The sequence below is a fragment of the Pelophylax lessonae genome (assembly GCF_965119305.1).
Source record: "Pelophylax lessonae genome assembly, chromosome: 9".
Classification (NCBI taxonomy): Eukaryota; Metazoa; Chordata; class Amphibia; order Anura; family Ranidae; genus Pelophylax; species Pelophylax lessonae.
The window spans coordinates 38,032,759-38,053,686 of record NC_138776.1 but is presented as its reverse complement, the minus strand read 5'-3'; the positions used below and the strand labels follow the sequence as shown (position 1 = coordinate 38,053,686).

Sequence of the window (20,928 nt, the reverse complement as noted above, 5' to 3'; positions counted from 1 at the left end):
ACAAAAAAATGTGGTTATCTACTGTGTTTTCTTGCAATAAAATTAATTAAAGTATATTTTTTCCCAAAAAATTGCATTTGAAAAATTGCTGAGAAAATACCGTGTGACATAAAAAAATTGCAATGACCACCATTTTATTCCAAAGGGTCTCTACTAAAAAATATACATAATGCTGGGCAGTTCTGAAGAATTTTCTAGCAAAAAAATTATGATTTTTGCATGTATGAGAGAAATGCCAGAATTGGTTTGGGTGGCAAGTAGTTGAAAACATACAAATCACTTCCACAAAAAAAAAAAAAAAAAAAAAAAAAAAAAAAACACCAGGGAATTCAAATAGAACCTTGGATGACATGGACCTGGGTCCATAACCCCTGGCGAGGAGGTGGATATTGCAGCGAGATCTGCTTTTATTTATTTTTAAACAGGCAGGTCCTTTATTTTTTTATAATCTGATGATATGAAAGATTTATACATTTTACATTGCAAATTGAAAATCTTCTGGTACAGATTACAGTAAGGCTACGTTCACATGTGGGCGCAGCGGATCACGGGCAGAATCACCGCGATTCTGCCCGCAATCCGGAAATCATTGCAAATCGCGGAACGCCTGTGTGATGCCCGTGATTTGCAATGGCACCCCAAACACTGTGCGATGTTGCCGCGATTTCCGCCTGCCGAATCGCGGTAATATTGCGCAAACAGAATCGCGGGACGCATGATGCACAAAAGAAGCTCTTGTACCTTTTTTGGGCGTCATGTGTCCCGTGATTCTGTTTGCGCAATATTACCGCGATTCGGCAGGCGGAAATCGCGGCAACATCACACAGCGTTTGGGGTGCCATTGCAAATCACGGGCATCACACAGGCGTCCCGCGATTTGCAATGATTTCCGGATCGCGGGCAGAATCGCGGTGATTCTGCCCGTGATCCGCTGCGCCCACATGTGAACGTAGCCTGAATATTACGAATTTTGCATAAGCATTTCTGGTTCTGTTTAAAACAACTGTGTTATATGAGAAGACTGCTGTGATGAGGGAAGACCGAAACGATAATTTAGATAAAATACTTCAACTATTGGCTCTCTGAATTTAATAATCCAGGACTTACCTACTCTACATGACCCATAACATGGTCACTCCTAAATCTTCTTCTTCATCTTTCCTGCTCTCGATTAGTCTTCTTTTCGTATTTATTTGTTTACTTCTTTCTTATTAGTCTCCAGCGTGGGGAACTAGACTGAAAGAGCTTTTTATCTTTTCTACGTTTCACCAAATAAATAAAACCTATGAAACTCAATTAGGGCCTATGAGATTTTCTTAGCTCCAATATTACAAGAAATCTCTAATATTTAATACTGACAGCTACAGAATTACATCAACTAATTACTGGGCACGTACTCCAACCAAGGCCAATAAATGATAAAAAGCTGCATAAAAGGAAGACGTGTAATACAAATTTCAAAGAGCTATGGTTAGATTCACAAATAAACATTAGGTACAGTTTGTAGATATGAGCCCCCGTGGGCCTCCTACATCAATTAAGTTTAAAAAAAAAATCATTAAAAGGTATTTAAAGTTATATTAAATTCAATGGGGTAGATTTATTAAAGGCAACAGACTGTGCACTCTGCTAGAGCATTTTTCTCCAGAGCTTAGTAAATGCGAGAAAACTTTACTAACTTTCATCATCCAAAGTTTTTTTTCTTATTATTATTTTATTTGCATGGAATTGGGTATCCCAGTTGCTGTCCGTGCTCTGTCTCCCTCAGTGTTTGCGTCAGTGCTCTGTCTCTATCAGTGCTGGTGTCAGTGCTCTGTCTCCCTCAGTGTTTGTGTCAGTGCTCTGTCTCTATCAGTGCTGGTGTCAGTGCTCCGTCTCCCTCATTGTTTGTGTCAGTGCTCTGTCTCTATCAATGCTGGTGTCAGTGCTCTGTCTCCCTCAGTGTTTGTGTCAGTGCTCTGTGTCAAGTGCTCTGTCTCCCTCAGTGCTGGTGTCAGTGCTCTGTCTCCCTCAGTGCTGGTGTCAGTGCTCTGTCTCCCTCAGTGCTGGTGTCAGTGTTCTGTCTCCCTCAGTGCTGGTGTCAGTGCTCTGCCTCCCTCAGTGCTGGTGTCAGTGCTCTGCCTCCCTCAGTGCTGGTGTCAGTGCTCTGCCTCCCTCAGTGCTGGCGTCAGTGCTCTGCCTTCCTCAGTGCTGGTGTCAGTGCTCTGTCTCTATCAGTGTTGTACTCACATGAAGCTCCTTGAAGTTGGCCTCACAAAAGAGAAGGGACCTCAATGGTCTCATCATCCCCGTCGGGCAGCAGGTCCCCCGGGACTCCCCGCAGGTGAGGGATAGCCATGGAGAAGCCTTGAGGTGAGAAGGGGTCCCTGTCTCCAAGGAAGATGGGGTCCCTGTCCCCAGGGAAGAAGGGGTTCCTGTCCCCAGAGGAGATGGGGTCCCTGTCCTCAGGGGAGAAGCGGTCCCTGTCCTCAGGGGAGAAGCGGTCCCTGTCCTCAGGGGAGAAGCGGTCCCTGTCCTCAGGGGAGATGGAGTGGAGTATGGGATATGGGGTGATCTCACTCACCATGACCAAGCTGCAGGGTACTCATCCTTGGTCACCTGGGCTCCCTCCAGCAGCAGCGCGAATGGGCGTTCAGCATATCTCAGACTCTAAGGGCGATCTGTGTATGACAGGGGGGAGGAGGCGGGCTGGCCTTGCAGACCAGCCTGCTGTGTCCTCTGCCTTTCATAGGGCTCCTGTACAGCAGCACCTGAGTGCTTAAACTTAATTTGCGCGGGAGCCAGAATGGATGCAGCTGACTCGGGGGGCGGGACTCTGGCTGGAGAGGAGACTGTGCTGAACGGCGCTAAATGAAGCAGTGGAGAGGAGCCAGCTGAGCACACGTATGGGGAATTTGAGACTAGGAGCAGCCAGTGCAGTAGAGCAGGGAGCTTTGCTGTCCACCCCCAGAGACGGCTCTTTAATCAGGAGGCCACGAGGTTTAAAGCAACAGCCTAATTAAAGAGCCGTCTCTGCCACCCCTCTCAAATTGCCGCCTGGGTCCCATGGACCCGGCAGGACCCATGGTAGGGCCGGCCCTGTACAGGACCCTGAAATCCAATCACCGCCTTCAGGCTAAGGGCATAAATTGTTCATTTTACTTCCTCACTGCCTATCACAGTTTCGGAGGCCTTAAAATGTTAAGGTTGCACAACCCCCCCCCCCCCCCAAATGACCCCATTTTGGAAAGTAGATACTCCAAGACATTATCTGGGGCATGTTGAGTCCATGGAATTTCGGGAAAATGTCAAAAAAAATGTTTTATTTTTTTTTTATTACACAAAGTTGTCACTTAAATGCTATTTTGCTCCCACATGCCATGGCTATATGTGCTATATGTGAAATGACACCCCAAAATACATTCTGTTGCTTCTCCTGAGTATGGGGATACCCCATGTTTGAGCCTTTTTGGCAGTCTAGCCGCGTGTACAGGCCCCTGAAAACCAATCCCTGCCTTCATGCTTTCTAAGGGCGAAATCCTCACTACCTATCACAGTTTCGGAGGCCATGAAATGCCAAGATAGCACAAACCCCTCCACCAAATGACCCCTTTTCGGAAAGTAGGGCACCCCAAGGTATTTGCTAAGAGGCATGGTGAGTATTTTGCAGCTGTCATTTGTTTTGGAAAATGAAGAAAGGAAAAGGGAAATATTTTTTTTTTTTAATTTTCAAAGCTTTGTGACAAAAAGCGAGATCTGTAAAATACTTACCATGCCTCTCAGCAAATAACCATATACCCATGGGTGAGCAAACTAGCATTTAACGAACAACTTTTTGTAAAAAACAAAACAAAAAAAACTCTTTTTTGTCATATTCTCGAAACTTGTGGCAAAATATAATATATTCCATGGACTCACCATGCCTCTCAGCAAACAGCTTGGAGTGTCTACTTTCCGAAAAGGAGTAATTTGGGGGGGTTTTGTGCTATCTTGGTATTTCATGGCCTCCTAAACTGTGATAGGTAGTGAGGAGTGAAATCAACAATTTACGCCCTTGGAATACTTGCCCCTGATCTAATTTGAAGCGGATGGGAGAATCATGGAATAAAGCTGGCCATACGTGGATTGAAATTCGGCTGGTTCAGCAGAACCCAGCCGAATTTCGATCCATATATGGCCACTGTGGTTGAACAGGAGTCGATATCTATGGACACACATAGGCACAGCCTGGCTCGGGAGTGTGCATGCATGGATGCCCAGCTTGCTAAGGAGGCACCTGGAGCAGAAAGAAGGTGATAGCACCAGCAGGGGACTGCTAGAAGAACAGAAGACAGTGCTTTCTGTGCAATATTACAAAGAGCAGGTACCGTATGTACTCGAGTAGAAGCCGACTTTTTCAGCATTTTTTTTTTTTGCTGAAAAAGCCCCCCTCGGCTTATACTCGAGTCACGGTCTCACTTACCTTTTCCCCGGTCAGTTCGCATACGCCGCTGCTCGGGAAAGCCCGTACACATTCGGCTATTCCCAGGCAGACAGCGCATGTGCAGTGACGTGTTGGCGCCATTTTTAAATGTAAGGCGCCTCTTTGAAAGGTAAGTGAGACTCCTCCACAAGCCCCTGCATCTCCTCAGGAGATGCAGGGCTGCGGGCATGGTACAGGAGACTCACCTGTACAGGTGCACTGCACTGTATCTCCTGTACCATGCCTGTACCATCTGTGCCATGCCTGTACCATCTCCTGTGCCATGTCTGAACCATCTCCTGTGCCATGCCTGTACCATCTCCTGTGCCATGTCTGAACCATCTCCTGTGCCATGCCTGTACCATCTCCTGTGCCATGCCTGAACCATCTCCTGTGCCATGTCTGAACCATCTCCTGTGCCATGCCTGTACCATCTCCTGGTCCATGCCCACAACCCTGCAACTCCTGTACCATGCCTGTAGCCCCCGTTTTGGGTCTCGTGGTGGTCCAGTTGGGTCCAGTAGCTGCTGCATTTCCCACCCTAGGCTTATACTCGAGTCAATACGTTTTCTCAGTTTTTTGTGGTAAAATTAGGTGCCTCGGCTTATATTGGGGTCAGCTTATATTCGAGTATATACGGTACATATGACCTTTTTTATTAGACTTATATGATAGTTGCATGATTGTGTGTACATATAATGTATTTTATTTACCAAGGGACAATAGCAGCTCCCATAGTCATATCTTCACAGGTTCACTACATGCTCTCCTTTTACACGTAAAGCTAAAAACATATTAAAAAGGCTATAGGTTCCATTAAAAGCTAAAATATAAACCAAGTCACCACGAATATTGGTTTATACATTTGGGCCTTTTACCTGTGCTCCTGCCCCATGGACAACCCAGATCCTTGCTCCACCAGTTTGGACAAATTGTTAATCTCGCCTTTCAGGGAGTTGATGGTTTCTTTAGCTTTTTGGTCCTTCTCATAGGCCGTGTCCACCATCTTCCAGGCCTTTTCTATTTCCTGTGGCCAAAAATATAAAAAGAAAGATAAAACTGTGGTCAAATCATTCACAAGGTTCACATTTCCAGCCAAACAGATGAAGTGAACCTGTCCTGTACTAAAAGTGCTGAAGCTTCATCTGCTCATATTTTGCCTTCGCTGGTTCCGCCATTACCCACTCATCAACATGCTAATGACATGTTTTTTTTCGTTTTAAGCCCAGTTATCACCATTGTGACTTGTCATGCGATTTGACCGTTCAAAATTGCATGTCAAGTCGCACCCTGTTTGTGCCTATGGAAACGTTGTGCGCCTCCGACTTCCACCTATTTGAAAAAGGTTCCTGCACTATTTTTGGCGATTTCACGTAACTTTGACTTGCACTGACATCTGTGCATGAAACTGCACAGATGTTGACAAGCCACACATGAAATCGCACTGACCGAAGGCTTTGAAATAGCACAAAATTAATGCAATTTCAAAGCCACATTCAGTGTAAATGGGGGCTATATCCTAATGCTAGCAATGGACTGGCACTTGGGAGGAGGTATGCATATATCAAAATGCCTTGATGGGGTGATGTCAGTCTGGAGGACTGGGCGTTCCTTGGCAGGTTGCATTTGCATGCAGATTGCCCTAGGTATCAAATGCACGTGATCCTGAGAAAGAAAGAAAGAAAGAAAGAAAGAAAGAAAGAAAGAAAGAAAGAAAGAAAGAAAGAAAGAAAGAAAGAAAGAAAGAAAGAAAGAAAGAAAGAAAGAAAGAAAGAAAGAAAGAAAGAAAGAAAGAAAGAAAGAAAGAAAGAAAGAAAGAAAGAAAGAAAGAAAGAAAGAAAGAAAGAAAGAAAGAAAGAAAGAAAGAAAGAAAGAAAGAAAGAAAGAAAGAAAGAAAGAAAGAAAGAAAGAAAGAAAGAAAGAAAGAAAGAAAGAAAGAAAGAAAGGAAATCAAGAAAATGGAAAGCGCTAGATCAAGGATCCTCAAACCACGGCCCACCAGCTGTTGCGGAAATTCACATCCCATGAGGCATTGTAAAACTCTGACATTCACAGACATGTCTAGGCATGATGGGAATTGTAGTTCCTGAACAACTGGAGGGCCATAATTTGAAGACCCCTGCACTAGATGATGCTAGATGTTATCCGGTATATTTAAAGTGGTTCTAAAGGCAGAATGTTTTTTACCTTAATTCATACTATGCTTTATAGTAAAAAACCTTCTGCATGCAGCTCCCCCCCCCCCCCACACCTTATACTTACCTGAGCTTGACCCTGATCCAGCGCTGTGCACAAGAGCAGCAGGTCTGTCCACTCTCTGTCTCTCCTCAATGGACAGAGAGGCAGAAGCAGGAGCCATTAGCTCCTGCTTCTGTGAATCACAGCCAGTGAGGAGAGAGAGGGGCGGGGTCAAGCCACACTCTAAGGCAGGGATGGCAAACCTTGGCACCCCAGATGTTTTGGAACTACATTTCCCATGATGCTCAACTACACTGCAGAGTGCATAAGCACCATGGGAAATGTAGCTCCAAAACATCTGGGGTGCCAAGGTTTGCCATCACTGCTCTAGGGGGTTGATTTACTAAGTGCCGGTTCACACTATAGCGTGTGCGGCGATCGCATGTAATATCGGAGCGCACTGCTCCTTCATTACATGCGATTGGCTGTGCGGTGCGAATTCAGCCATATACTTTGTATGGCTAAATTCGCACTGCACCCGCACAAAAGACGCACAGGGCCCTTTTTTTCAGCCACATCAGGATCGGATCGCATAGCGGTTCACACTTGTGCGATCCGATTCTGTGCGTACTGTCAGATCGCACTGCGATATGCGATTAAACTGGGGGCGTAACATTTAATTGACACCCCCTGCGTATCGCATATGGCAGTGTGAACTGCCAGATGTGCGTTTGCGATGCGGAGCAATTGCACTTGCAGAGTGCACAGTCTATTTGCTTGCTTTTAGTAAATCAAACTCTGTGTGTCATTGGACACACAGAGCCGGCTTTGGAGCAAGCATGCACGAGTGCCCCCATAGCAAGCAGCTTGCTAAGGAAGCCTTCAGCAGGGGGGGTGGCGCCGGAAGCACCGGAAGAAGAGAAGGACCGGGGGCTATTATGAGCAGATTTATTACACAGAGCCGGTAAGTAGGACATGTTTATTATTTAAAAAGAATAAAATAAATTGTGCCTTTGGAATCACCTTAAAGCCAGTTCATTTTTATTGATGCTCTCTGCGCTTTAAACGGACCTCTGAGACTATCACAGTGCAGGTGCATTTATACGGAGACTTGATTACACACAGGTGGATTCTATTTATCATCATTAGTCATTTAGGTCAACATTGGATCATTCAGAGATCCTCACTGAACTTCTGGAGAGAGTTTGCTGCACTGAAAGTAAAGGGGCTGAATAATTTTGCACCCCCAATTTTTCAGTTTTTTATTTGTTAAACCATCACCATCTTCCAGTCTTCCAGTCTTGGTCCTTTTCCAGGTTGAATGACAACCCAGCTTTATTCAACCCACTTCCTGCAAGACCAGCATGTCAATGGCACAGCCTTTCCGGTGTTCTAAAATTTTGTCGGACCCGTGAAAAAAATCGGACCTCGTCACTTCCGGTGACAGAGCATCACAAAACAGCTGATAGGAGTCGTCCGTGCGCATGCGCAGAAGACATTTTTCGAGGTTTGGCAAAATTATAACAGAGAGCGGACAGCTGATTGAGAGAAGGCGGGGCTGAGGTGCGACGGAGGACACCGCCGCGTCATCGAGACATTAGGGAGGGAGGCACATATGCAGAGCTGGCGGAGGAGGCGGGACGGAGGTGCGGCCGTGTAATATATGCAGGGCTTAAGCGACTCCTTATGTTTTATTATCTTTATTAATTATGGTATTATTTATCCTTCGGATTTCATTACATTTAGTATTTCTATAATACAAAATAAGAAATACTAAATGTAATGAAATCCTAAGGATAAATAATACGATAATTAGTAAAGATAATAAAACAAGGAGTCGCTAAAGTCCTGCATTTATTACACGGCCGCACCTCCGTCCCGCCTCCTCTATTCAGCTCTGCAGATGACGCGGCGGTGTCTTCCGTCCCACCTCTGCCCCGCCTGCTCTCATTCAACTGTCCGCTCTGTGTTTTATAATTTTACCAAACCAAGATAATGTCTTGTGCGCATGCGCACTTGAGACTCCCATAACCGGAAGTGACGAGTTCCGATTTTTTCAAGGGTCCGACAAAATTTTACAACACCGGGCTCGTCATTACGCAGCCTGGGTTTACATAGAAAAGTTGCTGGTCTATGCAGGAGAATGGACTGCCCACCATCACTGCTGAAGGATGGAGAGAGACCTGGCCTAGACGGCCATGTGACTTAGGCCTTATTGACATACAGGCGTTTTGGATCGCGGGCAGAATTGCCACGATTCTGCCCCCGATTCTAAACCATTAAATTGGCCCTACTGTGTATGTATGTGAGTTAGGGACCTTAGATTGTAAGCTCCTTGAGGGTAGGGACTGATGCGAATGTACAATGTATATGTAAAGCGCTGCATAAATTGACAGCGCTATATAAGTACCTGAAATAATAATAATAATTGCAAGTCGCGGGACACCCGTGCGATTCCCGTGACTTGCATTGGCACTCCAAATGCGGTGCGATTTTGCTGCAATTGTTGCCCGATGAATCACGGTAAGATTACACAAACAGAATCGCAGGATGCATGTCGCCCAAAAGAAGCACTAAGTGCCGATTCACATTTCTGTGATCACAGAGATCGCATGTAATTCGGAGCGCACTGCTCCTAAAATTACATGCAATGTCTGTGCGGTGCAAATTCAGCCATACAGTTTGAATGGCTGAATTGGCACCGCAATCGCACCCAACTCGCACAGGACCCTTTTTTTGGTCCGCAGTAGAATCGGATCGCATGGTGGTTCACACTAGTGCAATCCGATTCTGTGCAAACTTTCAGATCGCACTGCGATACGCGATTTGATCTGGGGGTGTCGTTAACTTTTAATTGACACCCCCAGCGTATCGCATATGGCAGTGTGAACTGCCAGGGGTGCGGATGCGATGCGGGAACGCGCTGTATATTCACAGGGTTCCCGCAATGCAGAAATGTGAACCGGCACTAAGTGTAATTTCTTTCTGCTGCCTCCTTCCTCTCCTATCAGCATGAGTCACTTCTGACAGGTTTTCCTGACACCAAGAGAAAAAAGGTGACAGGGGAGGGATCTCTAACACACAGCCAGTGATTGACAGCCTCAACTCTGTTCCTGTATGAAGGTGTGGTTTGTCCCTTCCCTCCAATCAGCTCTCAGTTTTCCTCACTGAGCTCTGCAGAGTGTAACTTAATCTCCCCGCCCCCTTTTTCTGACAGTTCAGACAAACTTTATATATTCTGCACTTTGAATAGATGTAGAGAAGAGAAAACTGCAGATAAATAGGTACAACTCATGTAGGAGGATTTGTGTCATCTCTGTGTATCACCTGAGGTCAGTCACCTCACTGGGTATATATAAGGGTGTACAACCACTTTAAGGCATATGCATGCGCTAGGTGCACTCACAATGACTGTGAACAAGCTGTGATTGGACCATGCAGATCACAGGCAAAATCAAAAAAGACAATAAATGCCGGTAAAACATCGCATGTAACTCGCACCGCACTGTTATGCAAATCACATGCGGTGTCTGTGCGATGCGAATTTAGCCATACAGATTGTATGGCTGAATTTGAATTGCATTCGGACCAAAGTCGCACAGGACCCTTCTTTTGGTGCGCACCAGAATCGGATCGCATGGGTTTTCACACCTATGCAATCCGATTCATATCCTGCTATATGCAAACGAATCTGGGGGTGTGGTTAACTTCGTATTGACACTCCCAGCGATTTGCATATGGCAGTGTGAACTGCCTGCGAGTCGTGTGCGATGAGGGAACCTGCAGTGGATTCGCAGGGTTCCCGCATTGCACCAATGGGAACCGCCACTCAGAATTGTTCTGTGCCTTGTGATCACTGTGAACCAATTGTGAGAATTTGTAAAGATGTATCATGGGGAGTGAGATAATGTGAGATTGGGGGAGTCTCTAACTGGAGCTCTGCTTCAAAAAAGATCTCAGACCGGCTGCATCTTTACTGTTTGGCAGTGTTAACCGCTTCCCGACCGCCCACCGCCGATATACTGGGGCAGTGCGGCCCTCCTGCGCAAAACAAAGTAGACCTACGTCGGTCGTGCGCCTGCAGCAAGGGGGCGCGCTCCCACCCCCATTAGGCTGCGGGGACTCCGATGCACGGGGCAAGCGGCTCTGATTGCCGCCTGACACCCGCGATCGCTCCCCGCTGAGAGAGAAGGACGGTCGGCTGTTGTAAACACAGCTGACCGTTCTTCTCCCTGGGATGATCACAGAGTGCCTGTGATTCTTCTATATAGGATCACAAGTCTCTATGATCATTTCACAAGCCCATCCCCATACAGTAGGAATCACTCCCCTAGGCTCACATTTAATCCCTTGATCACCTACAGTGTTAACCCCTTCCCTGCCAGTGTCATTATTACAGTGCCGTCGGGCACCCGCGGTCGCTCCCCACCAAGAGAGAAGGACGGTAAGCTGTTGTAAACACAGCCGACCGTTGTTCTCTCTGAAATGATCACAGAGCGCCTGCAATCCTTCTATATAGGAACACATGTCTCTTTGGTCATTTCACAAGCCCATCCCCCATACAGTTAGTAAACACTCCCCTGGGCTCACACTTAACCCTTTGATCGACCCTAGGTTAACTCCTTCCATGCCAGTGTCATTATTACAGTAACAGTGCATATTTTTAGCACTGATTAATGTAGTAATGTCACTGGTACCTCCAAAAGTGTCAAAAATTTCAGCCCAGGGGTCAGATCTGTCCGCTGCAATGTCGCAGTCCCACATAAAATCGCAGATCGCCGCCATTACTAGTAAAAAAAAAAAAAAAAAACCAATAAAAATGACATAAATCTTTCCCGTAGTTAGAAGACTCGATAACTTTTGCGCAAATCAAAATACGCTTATAGTGATTTTTTTTTTTTACCAAAAATATGTAGCAGAAAACAAATTGGCCTAAAATGTTAAAAAAAAATTGTTTTTTACATTTTCTGGGGGGAGGACGTTATATAGCAGAATGTGAAAAAAAATTTTTTTTTTTTTTTTTTTTCAGAATTGTCACTTTTTTTTTTTTTTTTTTATTTATAGCGCAAAATATAAAAATTGCAAAGAAAAATTGTGGAGGAAAAAGGAAATCAATTGTATTTGGGTACAGCGTCGCACGACCGCGCAATTGTCTGTTAAAGTTACGCAGTGCCGTATCGCAAAATATAGCCTGGTCATTAAGGGGGAAAATCTTCCAGACCAGAAGTAGTTAATGACCCCCCCTTCAAAACAGCCAGAAAGGAACAGAGAGACATTGAGAAATAGATGTAGAGAAACTCCCCCCACCCTCCTATCTAATGGTGAATCCTCATTTACATGTGTTCCTTCAAAGTCACTCTGAAGACCCTTCCTGATTGTAATCTCCAGTGATTACCCCGTCATCTTCCTCCCCATAACTCCACACCGTATTATGTTTGCAATTACCTCTCCCGGAATGTTCTTCGGAGCTGAACACGACGTAGAACAATGAGATCCCCCCATTATAATGATGATTTAGTAGTATTAGTATTCTGTGACATAAAATTAGGCACACGGTGTCATCTGAATCAGAGCTCATTTCTCGTAATAAACCTGACTCTTCTCTTTTCTATCCATCTACTGATTTCATTAGAGAAAAGGACCAGGAAGATTACCGTTCCAATCACCTGGGAGAAGACTTAGTGGGTGTTTTGCATTGCAGAAGATTGTGGACGGGAGAAAATGTCATTTTATAGCCCCGGTTCACATATGTGCGATGACAGACATTGCATGTGATTCGCACCGCACTGCTCTGAAAATCACATGCGATGTCTGTGCGATGCAAATTCAGCCATACAGATTGTATGGCTGAATTTGCATAGCATTCGGACACAACTCATACAGGACCAGGGCTGGGACAAGGGGTGGGCAGGAGGGGGCGGCTGCCCTGGGCACTGTGGTATCATGTGAGGTTTAGAGGCAACAAAAGGAGATTGGGGGAAGGGGATTTGTGTTGGAATGGGGAATTTGGGGGGGGAGGGGGCAGGAGGTAAGAATTGTTCTAGGAGGGAAAATTTGGGGAGGTGTGCAAGGAGTGGGGATTTGTGTTGAGAGGGGAGATGGCAGACAGAATTGTATAAAGTACTCGAAACCCATACTTGAGTAAAAGTACAAGTGCTCGATCAAAAAGTGACTTGAGTAGAAGTACTAAAGTATTCAACATTTTTTCTACTTAAGTATTGCAAATAGTTTTTTAAAAAATTTTGCTACTCAAGTACTGAAAGTAAAAGTACCAGTAGTTTTGAAAAATAAATTGCTACTCAAGTACTGAAAGTAAAAGTACAAGTACTGTGTTATGTAGTTATTAAAGAAAGAAGTCAAAAGTTTGAACATCATATTGTTTTTTATTATTTCAAATGCAGCTTTTATTTATACATACAGTAGCATTTATCTTCGTATGCGCTGATAATACACATGTTTTCAGCTTCATGAAACCTGCCATCTACTGTTCTGGCAGTGGTAATTTTTATAATTGTAACGAGTAACTATGCAGCACAAAAAAAAAAATATCGGAGTAGAAGTATTGAAATCATTGAAAAAATGTAGTGAAGTAAAAGTGGAAGTAGGAGAAAAAAATTATACTCTAGGAAAGTACAGATACCGCCTTTCGGTACTTAAGTACAGTAGTGAAGTAGTTCTACTTAGTTACTATACATCTCTGATGGCAGAAGAGGATTTGTTTTAGGATGGGGGATTTGGGGGTTTGTGCTAAAAAAGTTTGGGGGGTGCAGGGAATTTGTGCTAAGAGGGGGGATTTTGTTTCAGAGAAGGATTTGTGTTAGTAGGGATGATTGGGGTGCATTTGTGTTAAGAGGGGAAATTTGGGGGGGGGGGGGGATGTGTGTAAGGATGGGGGATTGGAGGAGGGGAATTTGTGCTGGGAGGGGGAATTTGGAGAGGGGGAGGGGATTTGTGCTCAGAGGGGAAATTTGAGTGGTAGAGAATTTATGCTGTGGATTGTGCAGGCAGAATAAGTGGAATAAAAGGATTTGAGCTTAGTACTCAAGTTTTTGGGGGACAGGGGATTTTTGCTGACTCATAATGCTCACACATCTTTTGGAGGGGGGCACAATATGGCATGTTCGCCCTGAGCTCTAGATTGGGTCCGCAGTGATATCGGATCGCATGGTGGCTCACACCTATGCGATTCGATTCAGGTTCGAACTGATAATTTACACTGCGATATGTGAACTGATCTGGGGGTGTGGTTAACCCCCAGCGATTTGCATATGGCAGTGTGAACTGCCTGCGATTTGAATGCGATGAGGGAACCCACAGTGGATATGCAGGGTTCCCGCATCGCATATATGTGACCCGGGACATAAAGTGAAAGATCTCTGCAATGGAAGATGCATTAGACCTCCTGCACACTGGACGTTCCTCTATCTCTCCTAATCGCCTTTCATCCTGGCAGTGGCATTTTGGTAGAAAAAAACGCTTGACGTTTGTAAATGGGGTTTAAAAACTGCTCCTGGACGCACTGACATTGTTTGTTTTTTTTGCCTCTAAACTCCTCTAAGGCCAGGTTCACACGAATGCGTTTTTTCATGCTTTTTGCAGAAATGCATTTCATTTTTTTAGCATGGGTTCCTATGGAACACATTCACATCAATGCACTTTTGTGCCTCTGTGTTTTTGAAAAGTGTCAGGGACTTTTTTTCCCTGCATAATGCAGTGTTTTGCATGTAATAGACTTCAATGGACCAGCATCCAAAATGCAAGTATTGCATTTTAACTGCGATTTTTACCGTGATTTGCATTTTGCATTTTTAACAACTTGTCGAGCGCCCGCCGCAGATTTACTGCAGCAGGCTGGCTCAGCTGCGCGAGCAGCCCTATGTCGGTTGCGCCCATGGTGCTGGGGGGCGAGCACGTGCCGCCGGCCGCGTACTTCCGCCCCCCTCCCCCTAGGCAATGGGGATGCCGATCCACAGGACCGGCAGCCGCGATTGCCACTGGGCACCCGCGGTTGCTCCCCATTGAGAGAGAAGGACGGTCAGCCGACCGCTCTTCTCTCTGAAATTATCACAGAGCGCCTGTGATCCTTCTATATAGGATCACAGGTCTCTATGGTAATTTCACAAGCCCATCCCCCAAACAGTTAGAAAACACTCCCCTAGGCTCACACTTAACCCTTTGATCGACCCTAGGTTAACCCCTTCCACGCAGTGTCATTATTACAGCAACAGTGCATATTTTTAGCACTGATCACTGTAGTAATGTCACTGGTCCCCCCAAAAGTGTCACAAATGTCAGTCAGGGGTCCGATCTGTCCGCCGCAATGTCGCAGTCCCGCTAAAAATCGCAGATCACCGCCATTACTAGTAAAAAAAAAAAAAAGAAACAATAAAAATTACATAAATCTTTCCTATAGTTAGTAGACGCAATAACTTTTTTTTTTTTTAACCAAAAATATGTAGCAGAAAACAAATTGGCCTAAAATGTTAAAAAATGTTGATTTTTTATTTATTTATTTATTTTTTGAGAATGTCATATAGCAAAATGTGAAAAATATTGTTTTTTTTTTTTTAAATTGTCCCTCTTTTTGTGGTGATCGAATACCACCAAAAGAAAGCTCTATTTGTGGGAAAAAAGGACATCATCTGGTGAGTGGGGATTCTTACACTCTGGTGAGTGGGGATTCTTACACTCTGGTGAGTGGGGAGTCTTACACTCTGGTGAGTGGGGATTCTTACACTCTGGTGAGTTGGGATTCTTACACTCTGGTGAGTGGGGATTCTTACACTCTGGTGAGTGGGGAGTCTTACACTCTGGTGAGTGGGGATTCTTACACTCTGGTGAGTGGGGATTCTTACACTCTGGTGAGTGGGGAGTCTTACACTCTGGTGAGTGGGGATTCTTACACTCTGGTGAGTGGGGATTCTTACACTCTGGTGAGTGGGGATTCTTACACTCTGGTGAGTGTTGAGACTTCCACTCTGGTGAGTGGGGTTTCCTTCACTGATCCAGCACGATAAGAGGAACACACTGTATTGAAAGGACACGGAGGGAGTTCTCTCTTTTGTGGGGTTGTTTTTCTTTCTTCCTATCATTCACCTGGATTTCCTTTATTGGATTCGTTATGCATTGTAGCACTGCCCCCTAGGGAGCTGCTAAAAATGGATTCCCCTGGGTTACCCATAGCAACTGTCTGTTAATCTTATTACTTTAAGACCTCAGCTCAGTCAATGAAAAGTCCAGGGGATTTATTTTTTTTGTATTTTATTGGAACTGGGATGGGAGAAGGGATGAGTGGGATACTCCAACTTGAACTATGCACATTTTGGAGGATGACTAACTGTGGTGTATGTGGCAAGGCCGCTGCTTCACCTCGCCACTGAAGTGAAAGTATGAAAGGCAAACTATGTCTTAGGTTACTCTTCAGGGTCTTACTTGGCACCCCCTTTCTTACTTGCTGTGTGTGCTGACCTCCTGTCCACTGACTCTCCCTGTAGTGGTCCCCTTCCTGGGCAGACCCCTGGCAAGCTCCCCCGTACTCGCGGACACTGTTTTTCCTCAGGTTGCTCTGCCACTTGCTCCACCGTCAGTATCCTCTGGACTTCTCTGGCTCAGCACTGCACCTGGCTCACTAGGCCGATCGCCTGTGACCACTTTCCTTGCTGACAGGAGGAGAGACAGCCGTCACCCTCCTCCTGGGACCTGGCTTCCCGCCCAAAGACGCCCTGTCACATGTGCCTCCGGCTTTTATGACCAATCCCAGGATGCACTGCGGTTGTTCCCTCCCACTGGGACAGCCACAAAAGCCTGTGTGTCATTGGATGGGTTTCCTCCACTGTCCAACAGGCTCCCCTATTGGATACAGTGGGGAAACTCCCTCAGACCAGATGAATCACACATGGACGCATGCAACAGGCCTAACTACTGATCAGGCTCCCCTGATGGAGCAAACAATGCTTTTACCTAGCACCTCCCTAGGGGGGTGCTACAGCACTATAGAAGTGTATGGTGTTGCACAGTTAATTTTATTTGATAGGTTTGTTATATATGGTTTAGGCTGATGGTGCACTAAATATATAAGCAAGCGCTGTTATCTGCTTGGAATATAGCATCCGGTAGAGTTTTTCCATCATCACTTACCTATTGGTTGACACAGCAGCTGCTTATTACACTAATATTATTGTTTATTACATTGCTTGGTGGGAGTGGGTATATACTACCAGTATATACAAATATGTCCGTACGTCAAAAAGACTTGAGGCTGTAATTGGTGCCAAAGGTGCTTCAACAAAGTATTGAGCAAAGGGTGTGAATACTTATGTACATGGGGTTTTTTTTTTTTTTTTTTTAATAAATTTGCAAAGATTTCAAACAAACTTCTTTCACGTTGTCACTATGGGGTATTGTTTGTCGAATTTTGAGGAATATAATAAATTTCATCCATTTTGGAATAAAGCTGTAACATAACAAAATGTGGAAAAACTGAAGCGCTGTGAATACTTTCCGGATGCACTGTAAATAAATGTGTGGGGTTAAGCCATTCCACCTTTTTTTAACCTCTTAAGGACTGCCCGCCACAGAAATACTGCGGCTTGCTGGCCCTCCTCCGTGAACCCCTGTAGGTATACGTCGGTCGCACGCCTGCAGCTAGGGGGCCGAGCGCGCGGCGCGCTTCCGCCCCCACTCAGCAGTGGGGACTCCGCTGCATTGGACAGGCGGCTCTGATTGCCGCCTGACAGCCGCGATCGCTCCCTGCTGAGAGAGAAGAACGGTCAGTTATTGTAAACACAGCTGACCGTTCTTCTCCCAGGAATGATCACAGAGCGCCTGTGATCCTTCTATATAGGATCACAGGTCTCTATGGTCATTTCAGAAGCCACGCCCCACACAGTTAGAATCACTCCCCTAGGCTCACATTTAACCCCTTGACCACCCACACTGTTAACCCCTTCCCTGCCAGTGTCATTATTACAGTAACAGTGCATATTTTTAGCACTGATTACTGTAGTAATGTCACTGGTCCCCACAAAAGTGTCAAAAATGTCAGTTAGGTGTCCGATCTGTCCGCCGCAATGTCGCAGTCCCGCAAAAAATCACAGATCACCACCATTACTAGTAAAAAAAAAAAAAAAAACACAATAAAAATGACATAAATCTAAATCTTTCCCGTAGTTAGTAGACGCAATAACTTTTGCGGAAACCAATCAAAATACGCTTATTGCGATTTTTTTTAGCAAAAAAATATGTAGCAGAAAACAAGTTGGCCTTAAATGTTATACATTTTTTTTTTTTTTAGAATGTTATATAGCAGAATGTGAAAAATATTGTTTTTTTTTTTTTTTCAAAATTGTCGCTTATTTTTTGTTTATAGCGCAAAAAATAAAAATCGCAGAGGTGATACAATACCACCAAAAGAAATCTATATTTGTGGAAAAAAAAAAAAGGACATACATTTTATTTGGGTACAGCGTTGCCCGACCCCGCAATTGTCTGTTAAAGTAACGCAGTGCCGAATCGCAAAATAGGGCCTGGTCATTAAGGGGGCAAATCCTTCCAGTCTTAACCACTTCCCGCCCGCCCTATAGGCAAATGACATCGGGAAGGTGGTTGCATTATCCTGACCGGACGTCATATGACGGCAGCAGGATAATGCGCTCTGCGCGCCCGGCGATCGGTGAGGCGGGGTGTCAGTCTGACTCACCGCATCTCCGATCTCGGTAAAGAGCCTACTGACGTAGGCTCTTTACCATGTGACCAGCTGTGTCCAATCACAGCTGGTCACATAGTAAATAGGAAGTGCCGTTGATCGGCTTTCCTCAGTTCGTGCCTGACAGGCACGAGTAGAGGAGAGCCGATCTGCGGCTCTCCTGACAGGGGTGGGGGGGGGTCTGCACTGGTAATCAGAGCATTAATTACCAGTGCAGACCCTTGGGGGGGGTGCCACTAGAACCCCCAGGGATGCCCACCCATGACCCCAGGGATGCCCACCACCAGTGATGGCAATCAGGGCACAGGGAGCCTGCCAGTGCCCTCCCCATCAGTGCTGCCCACCAGTGCCTTCCCCATCAGTGCTGCCCACCAGGGCCCATCATTGCCATCAGTGCCACCCACCAGTGCCCATTATTGCTCACCAGTGGCGCCTATCAGTGCCCATCAGTGCCGCCTATCAGTTCCCATCAGTGCCGCCTATCAGTGCCCATCAGTGCCGCCTATCAGTGCCGCCTATCAGTGCCCACCAATGCTGCATATCACTGCTACCTATCAGTGCCACATATCAGAGAAACTGAGTTACTTGAAGAACTGAGCGATAGCGATTCGTGGGAAAATTCGTCATCAGGTATGGAAAGTGATGACAGCGATGATTTTGATGTCTCTTTCTGGCACATCGCTCCGTTGGAAATTCTGAAGAATCATTTGATAAACTTCCCAAATTCCACAAGCTATGTGCCAGAAAGAGACATCAGAATAGTCGCTGTCGTCACTTTCCGTACCTGATGGCCAATTTTCCCACGAATCGCTATCGCCCAGTTCTTCAAGTAACTCAGTTTCACTGTCGCTGTTTTCCAGTTTGTCTTAAAGCGTTTTTGCGCAAAAAAAAAAAAAAACGCTTTTTGGACGCCATGGACGTTCTCTATTTTCCAGGCACAAAGAACTGGGAAAGCACAGGCAGGGCACTGAAATCACCAGGTGAAATCCTGTGGTGAAATGGGATGATACAGTGTAATCCGTTAGGATCACAGCTTTCTATCATCTCATTTGGTGTTTTTACATTTTTGAAATTGCCGCCAGTTCCCCCCCCCCCCCCCTGCGTTCGCAGGGAAGAGAACTGGAAGACAGGTGCCGGCAATCAGCCGTGCACAGAGCGGAGAGAGAGGGGAAGGACTGCGGGAGGACGGTGGGGAGGAAAGTGGGGGATCGCAGGGAAGGTGAGTAACATTCTGGGGTAATCCTGAGTGTGGCTTGGGGGTTACCGCATTTGGTACACTATATTAACCCTGAGCTACACTCGGGAATACCGCCAGGGAGGCCCCTTTCACACGGGCTTTCCGATCAGGTCCCTATGGAGCGGCGCATGTCCGCTGACACCCGATCCGATGCATGAAATCGAGACGGATGGAGGATCGGATAGGATGAAAATGGACAGGCAGTCCGTTATGATCCGATCTCCCATAGAGGAGAGCGGGGATCTGACAGGTCTGTCTCTGCATACAGAGCGGAGACAGAGCTGTCATCCGCCTGCTCAGCGGGGATCGGCGGATCGATCCCCGCTAAGCAAAACAGAATTCGCCGGGCAGAAAGCCCGTGTGAAAGGACCCTTATAGCAGCATTACAAGAAATGAAGAAATCATCCCAATTCAAACCATCGTAATTTGAAAGTCCCCATCAAATTTGAATCTGCATAGAAACCAATCACCTTCCAGGTTTTATTCTCAAAGCATAATTGAACAAGCTAAAGTTAGAAGCTGATTGGCCACCATGTACAGCTGCACCAGCTCCAGCTTTAGTAAATTAGTGCCGGTTCACACATATGCAATGCGGGAACCCTGCGAATCCACTGCGGGTTCCCGCATCGCACCTGACTCGCAGGCAGTTCACACTGCCATATGCGATTTGCTGGGGGTGTCAATACAAAGCTAACGACACCCCAAGATCAATTCGCATATCGCAGTGCAAACTGTCAATTCGGATTGCATAGGTGTGAACACTCGTACAATCCGTATGGCTGAATTCTCAACACACAGACATCGCATGTGATTTGCAGAGCAGTGCGCTGTGTCTACGTGTGAATTGGCACTCTCCCAATGTGTGACCAGCATGCCGCATCTCACCTTCTTCAGAGATGCGATGGTAGTCTGGTCCTCTTGAGAAATCTTCAGCGCTGTGGCCACTTTGGCGGAGTTGGCTACGATCTCCGAGTTCAGCTCCCGACATTTGGCCATCAGACGCTTCTCATTCTCGTTGGATTTTTTTAAGACCGCATGCAGCTTCTCGTATTCCACCCGAAACTTCTCCAGGCTTTTGTCGCCGGTAAGTTCACTGAGCACCTCCTGGAAGTCTTTCTCCAGCGCTTCAAATGCATTTTCCTCCGCCAGGCCTTTCTCCGCCTTCTCCTGGATGGGGAGAGATAAATCAGGACAATGTCTTACTTATATTTTACTCCCATATAAAAACAAATTAACTTTGTAAAAGAAGGATCAGAACTCCCACTGGATTTTTTAATGGGTATGGTATAGGTATGGGAGGGGGCGGTAAAAATGTGCAGTGGAGGTGTTTTTTTACCACTCCCCTTAAAATGGTTGTAAGCCCTTCCA

General features: G+C 45.8%; 1 protein-coding gene across 1 annotated transcript in view; it reads right to left on the bottom strand.

Annotated features, from left to right (window-relative positions):
• The window catches only part of CFAP58 (cilia and flagella associated protein 58), a 211,706-nt gene that overhangs the window by 135,044 nt on the left and 55,734 nt on the right, over positions 1 to 20,928 (bottom strand). The window contains exons 2-3 of the mRNA XM_082267890.1: positions 20,446 to 20,727; positions 5,320 to 5,468 (exon numbers count right to left, since the gene is read on the bottom strand). Of these exons, the coding sequence (XP_082124016.1) occupies positions 5,320 to 5,468; positions 20,446 to 20,556 (260 nt within the window). The 5' untranslated portion in view covers positions 20,557 to 20,727. The remainder of the gene's footprint in view (positions 1 to 5,319; positions 5,469 to 20,445; positions 20,728 to 20,928) is intronic.